Source organism: Neolamprologus brichardi, chromosome 11 (genome assembly GCF_056152115.1).
Source record: "Neolamprologus brichardi isolate AB-2024 chromosome 11, ASM5615211v1, whole genome shotgun sequence".
NCBI lineage: Eukaryota > Metazoa > Chordata > Actinopteri > Cichliformes > Cichlidae > Neolamprologus > Neolamprologus brichardi.
In genome coordinates, this window is record NC_142114.1 from 15,310,184 (window position 1) to 15,323,450 (window position 13,267).

The 13,267-nt window shown below is 40.3% G+C and overlaps 2 protein-coding genes across 5 annotated transcripts; one reads left to right on the forward strand and one right to left on the reverse strand.

Annotated features, from left to right (window-relative positions):
• Positions 1-5,633: 5,633 nt before the first annotated feature.
• Positions 5,634-10,043, forward strand: sgk2b (serum/glucocorticoid regulated kinase 2b). Of its 2 annotated transcripts, none has more exons than XM_035912300.2 (12): positions 5,634-5,862; positions 6,175-6,250; positions 6,349-6,418; positions 6,526-6,551; positions 6,779-6,836; positions 7,877-7,960; positions 8,097-8,225; positions 8,357-8,469; positions 8,786-9,005; positions 9,095-9,250; positions 9,329-9,418; positions 9,499-10,043. In XM_035912300.2, the coding sequence occupies exons 1-12, from the start codon at positions 5,796-5,798 to the stop codon at positions 9,658-9,660; spliced, it is 1,251 nt and encodes a 416-aa protein (XP_035768193.2). In that variant the 5' UTR covers positions 5,634-5,795; the 3' UTR covers positions 9,661-10,043. The 2 variants fall into 2 exon arrangements, with proteins under 2 accessions (XP_035768193.2, XP_006801361.2); XM_006801298.3 differs by having other exon boundaries at positions 8,094-8,225; positions 9,499-10,039.
• LOC102789243 (putative transmembrane protein 244) lies at positions 9,923-13,261 on the reverse strand. 3 transcript variants are annotated; one of them, XM_006801299.3, is made up of 6 exons: positions 13,077-13,261; positions 11,900-11,985; positions 10,907-10,980; positions 10,696-10,821; positions 10,560-10,604; positions 9,923-10,467 (listed from the first exon to the last, which is right to left on the reverse strand). In XM_006801299.3, exons 1-6 carry the CDS (start codon positions 13,113-13,115, stop codon positions 10,373-10,375), a joined length of 465 nt encoding a protein of 154 aa, XP_006801362.1. In that variant the 5' UTR covers positions 13,116-13,261; the 3' UTR covers positions 9,923-10,372. The 3 variants fall into 3 exon arrangements, with proteins under 3 accessions (XP_006801362.1, XP_006801363.1, XP_006801364.1); XM_006801300.3 differs by lacking the exon at positions 13,077-13,261 and adding an exon at positions 12,403-12,548; XM_006801301.3 differs by lacking the exons at positions 11,900-11,985; positions 13,077-13,261 and adding an exon at positions 12,403-12,558.
• Positions 13,262-13,267: the final 6 nt, after the last annotated feature.

Below are 13,267 nucleotides of genomic sequence, written 5' to 3' on the forward strand. Positions count from 1 at the left end.
ATCAGACTTTATATGCTTCAAGAAATGTTCTGGCTTGATGTCACCATCTACAGGACACTTGAAGTACTGCGGCTCTCTCCTCCATGTCCTCTCATAGTAATACATAATAACAAAAATACACTTCCAATAGCTCATACTGACCAAATACGAGAGACATGTAAAAACAAAACTGTCTTTAACTGTCATGGTGTTTGATAGTAATGATATGCAAGTGTAAAATATTTGAAATTCCCACTTCAGACAGAGATTTAAAAAGTAATGATGGCACACAGTGTGAAAATCTGTCTTAAAATGTTCCAGCATAGTGATTTTAATTGTTCTTTGTACTGTATGTAAGCTGAAACAGGCAGAGATGAGATGCGTGCCAACCAGGTGCTTGTTCACCAGCAGTGAGTATTACACAAATCAAAGCAATAACATTGCTGACCACAAGTGGCATGCTGTTTCAGTAACACCCTCTGATCTTAACTGACAGCCCTTTGCTACTAGATGACTCATAGTTGGATGAGGCAGCCTTGTCAACAAAACTAATGAATTAAATATGTTTGATACATGTTTCATCACCTCTTTTATTACACTTCATGACTTAAACACCACAACACTCACTGACTTCTACCTAAACTCAAGTTATTATTACTTTATACTGGCACAACTAAGCTTGCCATATTATTGTATACCATATGTTCCTTCTCAGGACAGACTTCCACAACCATGTTTGCAGTATCTGTAGATTACTAATGTAAAAATTTAATGAATTTATTACACACATTTTTCTCTTAAATAAACATCTTAATATATATATATATATATATATATATATATATATATATATATATATATATATATATATATATATATATATATATATATATATATATATATATATATATTAAGATGTTTCTGATTCAAAAACCTGTGTCTCTGGATTCTTTAAGTTATAATTTTCTCAGAATGATAAAAAAAAATAAAGAAAAAAAAGAAATGGTAACTGGCCTGTATTTGTATAGCGCTTTTCTAGTCCCTAAGGACCCCAAAGCACTTTACACATTCAGTCATCCACCCATTCACACACAGGCAAGCTACATTGTTGCCACAGCCACCCTGGGGCACACTGACAGAGGCGAGGCTGCCAGACACTGGCACCACCGGGCCCTCTGACTACCACCAGCAGGCAACGGGTGAAGTGTCTTGCCCAAGGACACAACGTCCGAACTGGGGCTCGAACCGGCAACCTTCCGATTACAAGGCGAACTCCCAACTCTTGAGCGACCATCGCCCCTTGAAAAGGTGGTATACGATCGAGAAATAAATAGATTAATAAATCAAGCTCTAAATGTAAAACAATGCAGAGCTTAATAAGTCAACATTAACGAACTCATGCAGGTGGTCTCACGCAGAAAAGATATACAGTGGCCAGAAGTCAATATCCATTCATCATGGGCATGAATGTTATTTGTTTGTTTTCCAGGGTGGAATGATTGTACGGTATCTTTAATTATGTTAAAAAATAAAAATGTTTTAATTAATTTTGGATTTTCTGTAATCCACACATGTCAAAAGATATATACACAGGCTTTAATACATACACAGACTCAAATCTTTTTATAAGCGGTGCTGAAGGTTCTACGGTATCTTTTAAGCTGATGAGCCCATAACCTATTAACTTCTCATTAGTTATTGACATGATTGACTACAACAGTTAGTTTGTATTTGCCAACATAAAAAAAGATTTGTTTGACAGCCATCGCTAGAATGACCAATACTCTGAACAATGTGAAACTGCAAAGATCTAAGAAGGAGAATTATGGATTTACACAAGTTGTGAAGGTCTCTTGGAGCCATTTCTAAACAACTACACATTCCAGGATCATCAGTGTAACTACAGGGGTCGCACAAAGAATGGCCATGCATCATACTGATGTCTTCATAAGTTGTGCGCCTCTTGGACCACATGCAGAATAACATTAATGTTGTGGCTGTAGCCGAATCTGTAGCTCTGTATCCATACTAGTTCTGACCCACAATGCCATGGTTGTGCTCTCAGCCAAACTCTGGCCATGATAAAACGGGCTAACTTTAAGCTTTTGAAATGGCCTTCCCAAAGTCCCAACTTCAACCTTATTGAAAATTTGTGGATTGTTTAAAAGCTGGGTTTGTGCCAGGAAATGAACTCTACCAATTCTGCCAAGAAGAGTGGTCAAACAATGGGGGTATATGTATATATCTGACCCTGTGTGGATAATTTGAACCTTTGTGAATTAGGGAAAATCCAAAATAAATCCAGACTTGTGGGCCCAACTTTTGTTTCTTGTAAGTTATTTAAGCTTTGCAATCATTCCACCCTGGAAGAAGAGCTATTATGGTCCCTCTGCGTTAGGCTCTTGGTTTTAAGTTTTTTGTTTGTCCATTATTTTCTTTTCGGTTTTGCAAAGTTATTGAAGTTCATTTTCTGTATTATTTTATAGTTTGTTATAAAGTTATTTTGTATTTCCTTGTGCCTAAGTTTCGTTATGTCCTCATGTTTAGTATAGGTTCCTTATCGTTTAGCCTCATGTTCTTAGTTTAGTTATAGAGGACTCTGGGTTTATTAATTCCTGTTAGCATTCCTGTTCTGTTCCTTCAGTCTCCTCGTTGTGTTAGTTATTTTTGTCTTCCTTGTTCTTATGTTTATTTGTGTAAAGTTAATCCCATTTCCCCATTCAGTTGTCTTCCCTCCTGTTTTATTTTGGTAAGTGCTGCTCTGTGTTTGTGTTTTTTTTACTTCCCTGTCTCATTTGATTAGCTGCCTGGAGCTGTGTTCCCTACCTGCTCCCACTTCCCTCATTACCTTTTGTATAAATTAACCCAGTCTCTCCTTTTCTTTTCTCAAGGTTCAAAGAAATGATTAAGAGACCAAAAACCATTTCTAGCTGCAACTGTATGTATATTCATTGTAAATTTATATTTACATTGTGTCCACCTTTGGTACATTTGTCATACAGCATGTGGCAAGCTGACTTAACCTAAAATTAACAGATGTTCAGTGTTGTACTAAAGAGGAGAAAACCAAGGAAAAATGTACTCAAATACACTTTAGGAAACACAACTTACTCCCACAACTTATTCCCAAGTTACAGGCATATGCCTGTTTTAACTTGTTATCTGGTTTCATGATCACCTGGCTTCACGGTTCCATTGCTTCACAGAGACCCTCCTCTGTACAGTTGGGCAGGCTGATCTGGAGTCTGTGCTGTGGGCTTACGCACTTTTAGGACTGCTTTTGGAGTGCTGAGATGTGTGACCTGCGTTCAGTGTGACCTGGAAAGGTAAAACCAGCTCTGATCAGTTCCCATGCCGTCAGAGTGATGGGACAAGAGGTTTCAGACTGAGGGCAGTCCATCAGACCAGCATAGACTGGTTCACTTTGGGGTGACAGGGTTTCTAGCTTTCCCCTTCCTCCCCCCACCCCACAGGAAACCTCCCCCTGTTGCTATCCCAGGATCAACTTTCTGCAACAGCAACCAAGACACCCTGTACCAGCTCTACTCCGAACCCCACGGCTCCAAATTTAGACACTGGAGACAGAGGGACAAACTCGAAGTTATTTCAGTATCTGAACTTCATGTCCCATTTAATTCACACCCTCTTATTCTCATTGCTGACACGACTCTTTTGATCTTTTCCATCTGGTAACTGTACACTGCGGGATTTATTAAATCATCTCACAAGTGCTACAGTGTAGCATACCATGTAAAGATTTCTCACTTTAAAATTTCTTCTATCATCTCTTTCTAATCTCTCTGCAGCCTTCCATAAGAATTTGTTTACCACAACCTGTGCCAGACCCACCTGGTTCCTATTTCCATTCATTATATAATTTCGTGTTCATATCAATTTAGATTATGTAATTCAGACAGGAAGATTTGAATTTCACACGGCCTCAGTATGTAAATCCTATCTGGAACAAGCAGCTACTATGAATGTGAAATGAGTTTGATCAGATATCACAAGCATAAAACTCTTTAACGACATAGCAGGCCTTGCCAGTTTTTCAGACATCCAGCAGCCACGAGACAGAATGACCAACTTGCCATGTGTTGGAAAGCTGCCATGATACTGGGGTATAGTTTCCCTGTTGAAAAGGAAACCGAGGGCAACTATTCTGCTCTCATAAAAAATTATGTCTCTGAGTAAAAGCCCTTCTGGAGTAACATGAACCAGTTTGTTCTCAGTTTAACTGCCATTATTTATCCTATTTTAAATACAGTATCAACACTGTAGCAGTACTAGTGTTGTCACCCACTCAATGACATGCTGGTGGTTTCTAAATGTTGGTGGCTGGAATTTCTTAGGAAGCTTCCATACAGTAGTAAATGGGATCATAAAAAGATGTTACAAGTTACTAAAAAGTTCCCTTGACATCACCACATGGGCCCTGCAGGGTCAGCCTGAGAGCACGATTCCCCTGTGCTGCATTCAAGTGCCAGGAGATTATTTTGACAGCATGTTATGTGGACAAAAATACTGGGCCACCTACATATTACACTTAGAGCTTCTTGTGAGAGGTATTTCTTCAAGATTTTGGAGTATGTTTGAAGGAATTTTTTGGACGTTCATTATTCAGAGGAGCATTTGTGAGGTCAGATGCTGATGTTGGTCCTGGCCCACATTCTCCTCTTTGGATCATGTTAAAGGTATTCAGTTGGGTTGAGGTCACAGCCTGTGTGGGCGAATAATGTTCTTCAAGACCAGACTCCCTCCACTCATTTATGGCACACCCGGGTACAGTCGTGCTGGAAGGGAAAAAACCTTCTCCCCAAACTGTTCCCACCAAGTTGGAGGCAGAGGATTGTTCACGTTCAAGATTTCCCTTCAGCAGATACTCACCCCCAGAAAAACAATCCCACAGCATTATTTAATCCAGCGATTAAGAGGCATGACCCAATACTTTTGTACATCAGCAGTACTAATGTGTAATGTAACACCAGCTGACATATGTGGATATTAACAACTCAGTAAAGGGTTTACATTTAATTTTTAGCCATTCAAAAATTCTATTCTTGATATCAACAATTAACTTCTTGTTAGTGAAAAATACCCATTAGAGGCATCAGTAACTTCATTCAAAATAAAGTTATAATTCCATGTGGTCTAATTTGTGGTAAGTTAACTGCATTTGGGACTATTAGCTACATGTAAAGCACTGCTTACTTTATAGTCAGAGTTTGTCTTTCGCTTTGTTTGTTAGAGATAATGGTGACACGTCTGAAATGGAGTTGTTGATCTGAAATGGAAAATCTCCTTTAAACATTATGAAAAACAGTTGTAGACCTCTGTAATTTTTGTTTTTACTAATAAAAGTTAAGAATTTATTGACTATTAATAGATAATAAAGAAAACTGTAGCTTAGTTTTTGGTTTACTGGAATTCTAATGTTAAAAAAATGATTTACAAATGACTTACAGATATATAATCTAATGCAGGAACGAGAGTCCCAGATGCTGCCGAGGAAAAATGAAACATGCTGCTGGCCAGTGGCTTGTCGTAACTTACGGTTGTCCACGCATAATATAATTTGGACATCTCCGAGGGCACTTGAACGCAGCTTCACTGGTATTCAGCGTCTCCCCTGCGTCACCGGTCCTTAAACTAAACGGCAGGTCAGGGGCGACGTGAGACAAGTAGGGCACCTCAGAGAAGGACAGTCCACCCGTGTGCCTTCAGCAGCAGCTACCTGCGCTGTGCTCCTCAGATATTTTCTTTTTTAATTTTAATTTTTCAAGTTAAACCAGCTGGTCGTTTTTTTTCTTTTCCAGATGACCGTGTCTCAAGAAAGGCCCATGACCTATGCCAAGATGAAAGGCCTTGTCTCGTTTCTCTCAGGTAAGAACATTAAATATAAATGTTTAAGATAAGCTTTACTTTACCTGTGATCTTAAAGCAAGCTCGTGTATAGCATCTAATATAAAGATAAAAGCTAAAGAGGCCAAAAGAGAGTAATTAGTCATTACTGCATAAAATACCACAATGTTAAAATTATTTATCTTGACTTGAAAGGTTCAGAAAGTCTCCATATAATTAGAGAAGTTTGATCACTTGAGAGAAGTGCGGTGATAAAGTGACACCAACCTTCTGCTGAGTAAATACAGCTGTTGACCTCTTATGTAAGGGACTAACCCCCTTCCTGTGCTACAGCTCTGCTCAAGGGGAAGAAAGTGGGCTTCAGTGACTTCTTGCACAAATTTGTTTCCAGCCAGCACCTCTGCCAACAGTAAGTTGGCAACAGTCATTTTTTTCACAGCTTTTTTCCTTTGTGTTGAACCTCATAAAACAAACCCTTATATTCTGTGTCTGATCTCCCGATTGAAGCCTGAACACTGAGAAAATCCTGCGGAGACAAAGCAAACCGGGGAGAGGGAAGGAGGAGAAATCTACTTTGGTGAGTTCAGAGAGAAGACTTTTTTTTAAAAGTCTTTGCTGAGTGTTGACAGAAGATGAAACTTGAGCTGACCTCCTGACCGTCTCGTCCCTCTGTCTTTTCCTCAGAGCTCCACGAACACAGAAACCTCACAGTAAGTCATTTTCTCCCTTTACATCGGGAAATATTTTGTCTATGTTGTCAATGATGCACAATCTGGACTTAATAAAGTGGCCAGAAGGTTTTTTTTCTCATTCATGAGCTTCACCAGTGGCAACCTGAGAGTTATTTCTTATCATGCATTCACATCCAATTATTATGCATGACTTATTTGTACTCGGACATGCATTATTAACTGTTTTCTGCTGTTGTATTAACCAGGATGAAGCCATCAGACTTCGACTACCTCAAAGTCATCGGCAGAGGAAGCTTTGGAAAGGTGGGGAAAAAAATCCTCAGCACCTACCCCCCCGACCCCCCTTTAAGACAGCCGATTGGTCTGAAACATAAGGATTTGTTGTTGTTCAGTACAGGAGAGATCCACAGCGAATTCTCAGCATAGAAAAACACATTTAGACTCTGTTAAAACCTGCTTTTAAATCAGTTTTACACCCACTCCAAGTGACCAGCTTTAAGCATCAGTGCTCCAAACAAGCACTGGTACCCTGGATCTTAATTTCTGGCAAATTTTCGGTGGTCATATCATGATATCAGAGAGGTGGCTGGTCAAAAATAAGTTACAGCTTTAGGAATCGCTCATTTCCCAACCGTGATCCATTCTGTGTGAAAAATACTTTTCTAACATAGTCACAAATCTAACTCGTCGCTGTAAAACAGCTGGTTGCAGTTTTTTTACTCTCATTTTTTCATTACTTACAAACAAACAAACAGAAAACACCTACATGCACTCACGAACAACCTGGATTGCCTCGTCTCTGCAGTTTGTTCCTGTAACATCAATATTTCAGTCCTCGCCCTGTCTCTGATACATAAACACACATAAACACAGTCCATTTCTTTCTTGAATACCTCTTGAATTCTTATCTGATGAGTCAACAGCTCCAGGACATTTTTTTTCACTCACTAATTTCAGCCATTTGTCTTGTGTTTGTGGGTCTGGCTCGTACCATCTCAATATTTCCTCTCATATGATGAAATTAGAGCACTATACATGACCTAGATATGTCATAATTTTTAAGAATAAACAAATGAGCACACTTCCAAAATATTTAATACCAGAACAAAGCCAAAAAACACAAGAATTACTTACATTTACTACTCGACACTGTCTCCAGCTTGGCTGTGTTATAGGTAAAAATGTACCAGCTGTGTTGTAGTTTTTACAGTTTGTAAAATGTGTTTTTCTGATGCTGACGGGGTCAGATGGGAACTTTTTCCCCCAGATTTGGTTGACCTTGTAAGTTGCTGTGTTTGAGGTTGGTGCTGTGAGATTAAATGTGAAAATTCAAACTTTTACAGGTGCTGCTGGCAAGACATAGAAAACAAGGGGGTTATTATGCCGTGAAAGTGCTCCAGAAACAGTTGATTGTCAAGAGGAAAGAGGTAATCTATCTATCTATCTATCTATCTATCTATCTATCTATCTATCTATCTATCTATCTATCTATCTATCTATCTATCTATCTATCTGTCTATCTGTCTATCTATGGATAATGTGTGTGTTGTGTCTCTGTAGCAGAAGCATGTGATGGTTGAGAGGAGTGTACTCCTGAAAGGACTACAGCATCCATTCCTGGTGGGACTCCACTTCTCTTTCCAGACACCAAACACTCTCTACTTTGTCCTGGACTATGTCAATGGAGGGGAGGTGAGTGTATAAGATTAAGGATTTCAACATTTTCTGCATTCAGACATTCAGATGTTTAGTTGTTGTGTACGCTATGAGTTTGTAGAAGTGCATGTGTTGCTGTTGTGTTGAATTCCTCGCTTTGCTTTCAGCTTTTCTACCACCTGCAGAGAGAGGGGTCATTTCCAGAACCCAGAGCTGCTTTCTATGCTGCAGAGGTGGCTGCAGCACTGGGCTACCTCCACTCTCTTAACATCGTCTACAGGTATATATATATATATATATATGCATGAAAACACAGCATTAGAAAAGTGGCAGCATAGTCACCCTTCCAAGTTTTTCTCGCCTCTGTGCTCTCTCTCTTTCTTTGTGCATGTTTGATTTAAACACGTTCTGCCTGCTTCATTTATTCATGCGGAGAATTCCCAATGAAATTTTCCCACTCAAATCCACCATGTTCTCTGGCGCCACATTAAAAATTAAAGAGTGAGGAAAAGCAATGTGAAGCTAAAGGAAACTAACAAAGAAACAACAGCTAATGTGAGATTTTGCAGGACTCATTGTTCTTTGTTTTTATGCAGGGACCTGAAACCTGAGAACATCTTGCTGGACAGTGAGGGCCACGTGATGCTGACTGACTTTGGGCTTTGTAAAGAAGGTGTGGCCGCAGGTGGGATCATGCACACCTTCTGTGGCACTCCGGAGTACCTTGCTCCAGAGGTGCTACACGGCCATCCATATAGCCCAGCTGTGGACTGGTGGGGACTCGGCACGGTGGCTTATGAGATGATCTGTGGACTGGTGAGTGCAGGTGCAGTGATCTCTTTCCTTTACATCATCAGCATCTTCACCTTAAGCCATCTCCCTCTTCCCCTCCCTCTCTCTCACAGCCTCCATTTTATAGTCGCAGTAAACTGCAAATGTTTCAGAACATCCTTCACGGCCCTCTGCAGCTACGCAGCGGCATCTCTAAAGCTGCCTGCTCACTGTTGGAGGGCTTATTGGAAAAAGATGTCTCCAGACGCTTAGGAGCGAGCTGTGACATTGTAAGTGCCGCAACTAAAAAGAAGAGAAACAGTAATGAAACATGGCCACGGAAGGGTTAACTGTTATTGTGTTTCCAGGCGGAGCTGCAGGAACATCCCTTCTTCGCCGCTATCGACTGGGATGACCTCCTGGCCAGAAAAATCAGACCCCCTTTCATCCCAAAAGTGGTACGAGTGAATCAGAAATGAGCTCGACGCACTTTTCTTTTTAACCGAGGCAACATGGCTCACTCCTCTCTCCTCTTCAGGCTGGTCCTTGGGATGTCAGTTACATTGACCCAGCGTTTACGCGACAACCTGTACCTGCCTGTGTGAACGACAGGTGCCAGGAGGCCGGGGTCAGCGAGGCCTTCCCCGGATTCTCCTACATAAACCCTGTGGAGTACCTGGCAGCAGAGCCGGTTTCATAACAACACCGAATCCTCCGGGGGCGTGTTTGTTCAGTTGTCTCTTTTTTACGTCATTAATTTTTAAGTGGGTGTCTATTTTTAAGAACTTGAGCAAAAAGATTTTTATGCTAACAGTGCAACATACTGTATGTTTCATTGGATGTTTTGTTTGTTTTGTGTTTTTGGTTATTGATGTTAATTCACTATGTGGTTGTGATGATGGAATGGGCTGGTCACTATTTCATGCATCCTCGCTGCTTTAATGCATTATATAAAGCACTCAACAGTTTGGAGTAGATTTATTTTTCAACACTTTGCATTTACAGGATATTAAAATATACAATGTGTACTGCAAAATTCTCATTCTACCATTACATTCACAGCTTACAAGTGCACTCAAAATACTTCACTGGCTGCTTTATTGCTGCATAGTGACAGAGCAAAATACAGAAAGCATCTCCATGCGGTGTTTAGATAAGAAAAAACAACAACAGGATGCCAGCCTATTGGCAACACTAAAACACAAATTGGACCCCAGCTCCGACTTCACGTGTGGTGTTTTGGTGTCTAATTTTAGGGATGAACAGAAAAAGCCCATCACCGTGGAGAACCTAATGGGTGTCTTTCCCTCAAAAAAAAAGAGAAAAAAGGAGAGCATCTGTTCTGATCCTTTCTACCTCACTTCACAAGACTGTGGAACAGTTTGGACACAGGGAGGGTGGCTTTCAGTCTGTCAGTAGATGCTGAAGGAGGCGTAGCTCTGCTCACTCTGGCATGTGAAGTAAGCAATCAACTGACCGTTGCAAATCATCAGAAACAAGCCACTGCCTAGGGAAAAATGAAGAGTGACATATTTGAAACAGCTAACCTCATGAAGTTAAGACTGATAGTAACCGATGAGCTGGCAGTGTTTGTCTTACCTAAAGCCAGCCACCACTGCCACACAGTAGGAAACTCCAACATTACTGCAACATGGAAACAAAACGTGTCATTACACAATGCATTTGGTTATTCAAGCATACACCTGGGTAGATGCACTGATACATTTCTGCTCACCTAGGCTGGTGATCATTACATGCACCAGTGTGACAGTGAGAGCGTAGTCCCAAACCCGCCTCCTCACCACTGCGGCAAACAGAAGGCCACTGCAAAAGTAGGTGAGCTCCAAGGACAGGAGGTTCACTAGAAAAAAAAGAAGAGAAAATATATTATGTGTATAAAGCTGCCACTCTGTGTCAACAGCATTGCACGCATTAGGTGTGCTCACCCAAGTATTTGGAGTTGGATTCGGTAGGTTCGGTCTTAAAGTCAAAAGGAATCAGTCCATCAAAGTGGTCCAACCTGAGATGAGAGATATGATAAAGTTATAGCAGACAAAACATTTAAGCGCAACCTATAAGTAAATATCTTTAAGTAGAATGACTAGAATAATCTATAAAATGAATATCTTGAATAAAGAAGGATAACCTATAAGTACAATGATCTATTAGTAAATACCTTAAATAAATTAAAATGATCAATAAGTAGAATAACCTAAGAGTAAATAGCTTAAATAATGCAGAATGACCTATAAATAAAGTAAAATATGTTGAGCATAATACGATATGGCGAAACAAAATAGGTCAATAAGTTAAAAATTCCCCAAAAGAAGGAGCTCAAACAGAAAAATTATGAATGCAATAAGTAGAAATTAAAGTAAAAATATATAGCAGTTTGAATGGAATACAATAAAACATACCAACAAAAACCAAAAATGAATGTAATACATTAAAGAGACTGTGGAGAAAAATATTACAATAAATGTCATACGTTTAAAAAGGATAATAAAAAATACCTTATTAAATGTAGTTAAAGAAAAATAGCATAGCAGTGCAGTTTGCAGTCTGTTTTTAGGGGTGGGAAGTGTGTGATTGGTGTAACTTTTTTTCTCAGATTCTGAGATTAATCTTTGAATTCAGAGGGAAAAAAAATCTCCAAATTCTGAGATTAATGTCAGAATATTTCCTTTTTTATTCACAATTCTGACATTAATCTCAAAATTCTGAGGTTAATTTCAGAATAGTCTCCGAATTCTGACATTAATCTCAGAATTCTGAAATTAATTTTAGAACTCTAATGTCAAAATACTGACTTTTTTATTCAGAATCCTGACATTTGGATTCTGAATATTTGTTGCTATTTATTATAATCATCAATATACTTCCAGTTATTATAGGAGACAAACCCTCCTTTCGATCCCTTGCGCGTGCGTGGCTCTCACCTGAAGGCACCAAAGCAGACGCTCCCGATCATGTAGAAAAGCGAGTAAAATATGAGCAGACACAGCAGCAGGTTGAGGAGCACGGTCTGTTGGGATGGATAGAGAATGGGGCGTAATTTAAAGATTCTTGTCCGTCAACGCTACATATTTTCCATATAACGCAACATGAGCAAACACCAACCCAAAGCTGAGGATTGCACTCTCTCAGTATTATAGACGCAGATCCCCGCAGTGGGAGGGATATGCGTGGTCTGTAAGCAGGCAGACAGGCAGGCTCTTTTATGTGCTGCAGCCCGACCTGCTGCTGGTTTATAATATATAAGAGGTATGATATACATATTTAACGTGTGTGTTTACATTATATATAAAACAGCCTGTAATAGCCAGCTTATTCTGTTGTTTAACCGCACATAATTCCCACTTTCGATCCACGGCTTACAGAAACGCCTGAAAATCCACAGGACAGTCGGATAACCTCACAGCACACGATTTCCCCATCTTACCTTCGAGTCGACCGCTCTGCCTTTGAATGCCATCTCATGGTTTCCCTTTAATGTTTTATTCCCAAATAACGTGGGCTGCAGCAGGCTGCACGACCTCCGGTTAAATCCCCCAGCTCTCCTCCTAACAAAGTGGACTCCTACCGCCACCTAGCGGCCAACAGGAGACGCGGAGCAGCGCCGCCGCTTTTACAGCCCAGCTGAACTCGTTTCACCTCGTATCAGGGCGGCCTTTTTTATTTGTTTTTAACTGAAAACAATAAAGACTTTCCTCTGCATGTGCCACTTGTATGTCGTCGTGGATATTTGTTATATTCCCCAGCCCAGGTGTTTACCATTTGGGGGGATATACCTCGCATCTACAGCCTTGCCATTACCGTGGAAAGCCGCCCAGTGTGCATGGGAGATTTATACCGGCAGGTTAGCTGCTTATATTCTGGTTGAATATGAGTGATTTTGCACCCAGTACATACTTCCAAGCCCGTGTGGTGACCAGACGAGGCACCTGTGTGGTCAGGTGTTGCGTTAAATTGATAATTTGTCACAGTAATAGATACATAAAATAAATAAATCGTGCACCCAGCAGCCTCGCTGTGTTATGAAACGTGATGGCATCACCCTTATTGTAGTCGGATGATATTTCAGTGCATAAGATGTGAGATGTAAGACCGACACACCTCAGTACACGCCATCCGACATCCGTGCAGCAGCCCCATTGTGTTCGTTTTTCAAGTGATATTACAGGCCTGAGCGTTTATATCTATAGTTAGCGCCGGTGGTTGTAGTCTTATTAACGCTTGTGTCCTGAATATGTCCGCCCCAAACGCGCTACTACAGTGATCAGAGTGTGCTTAAAAAGTGGGAAGTG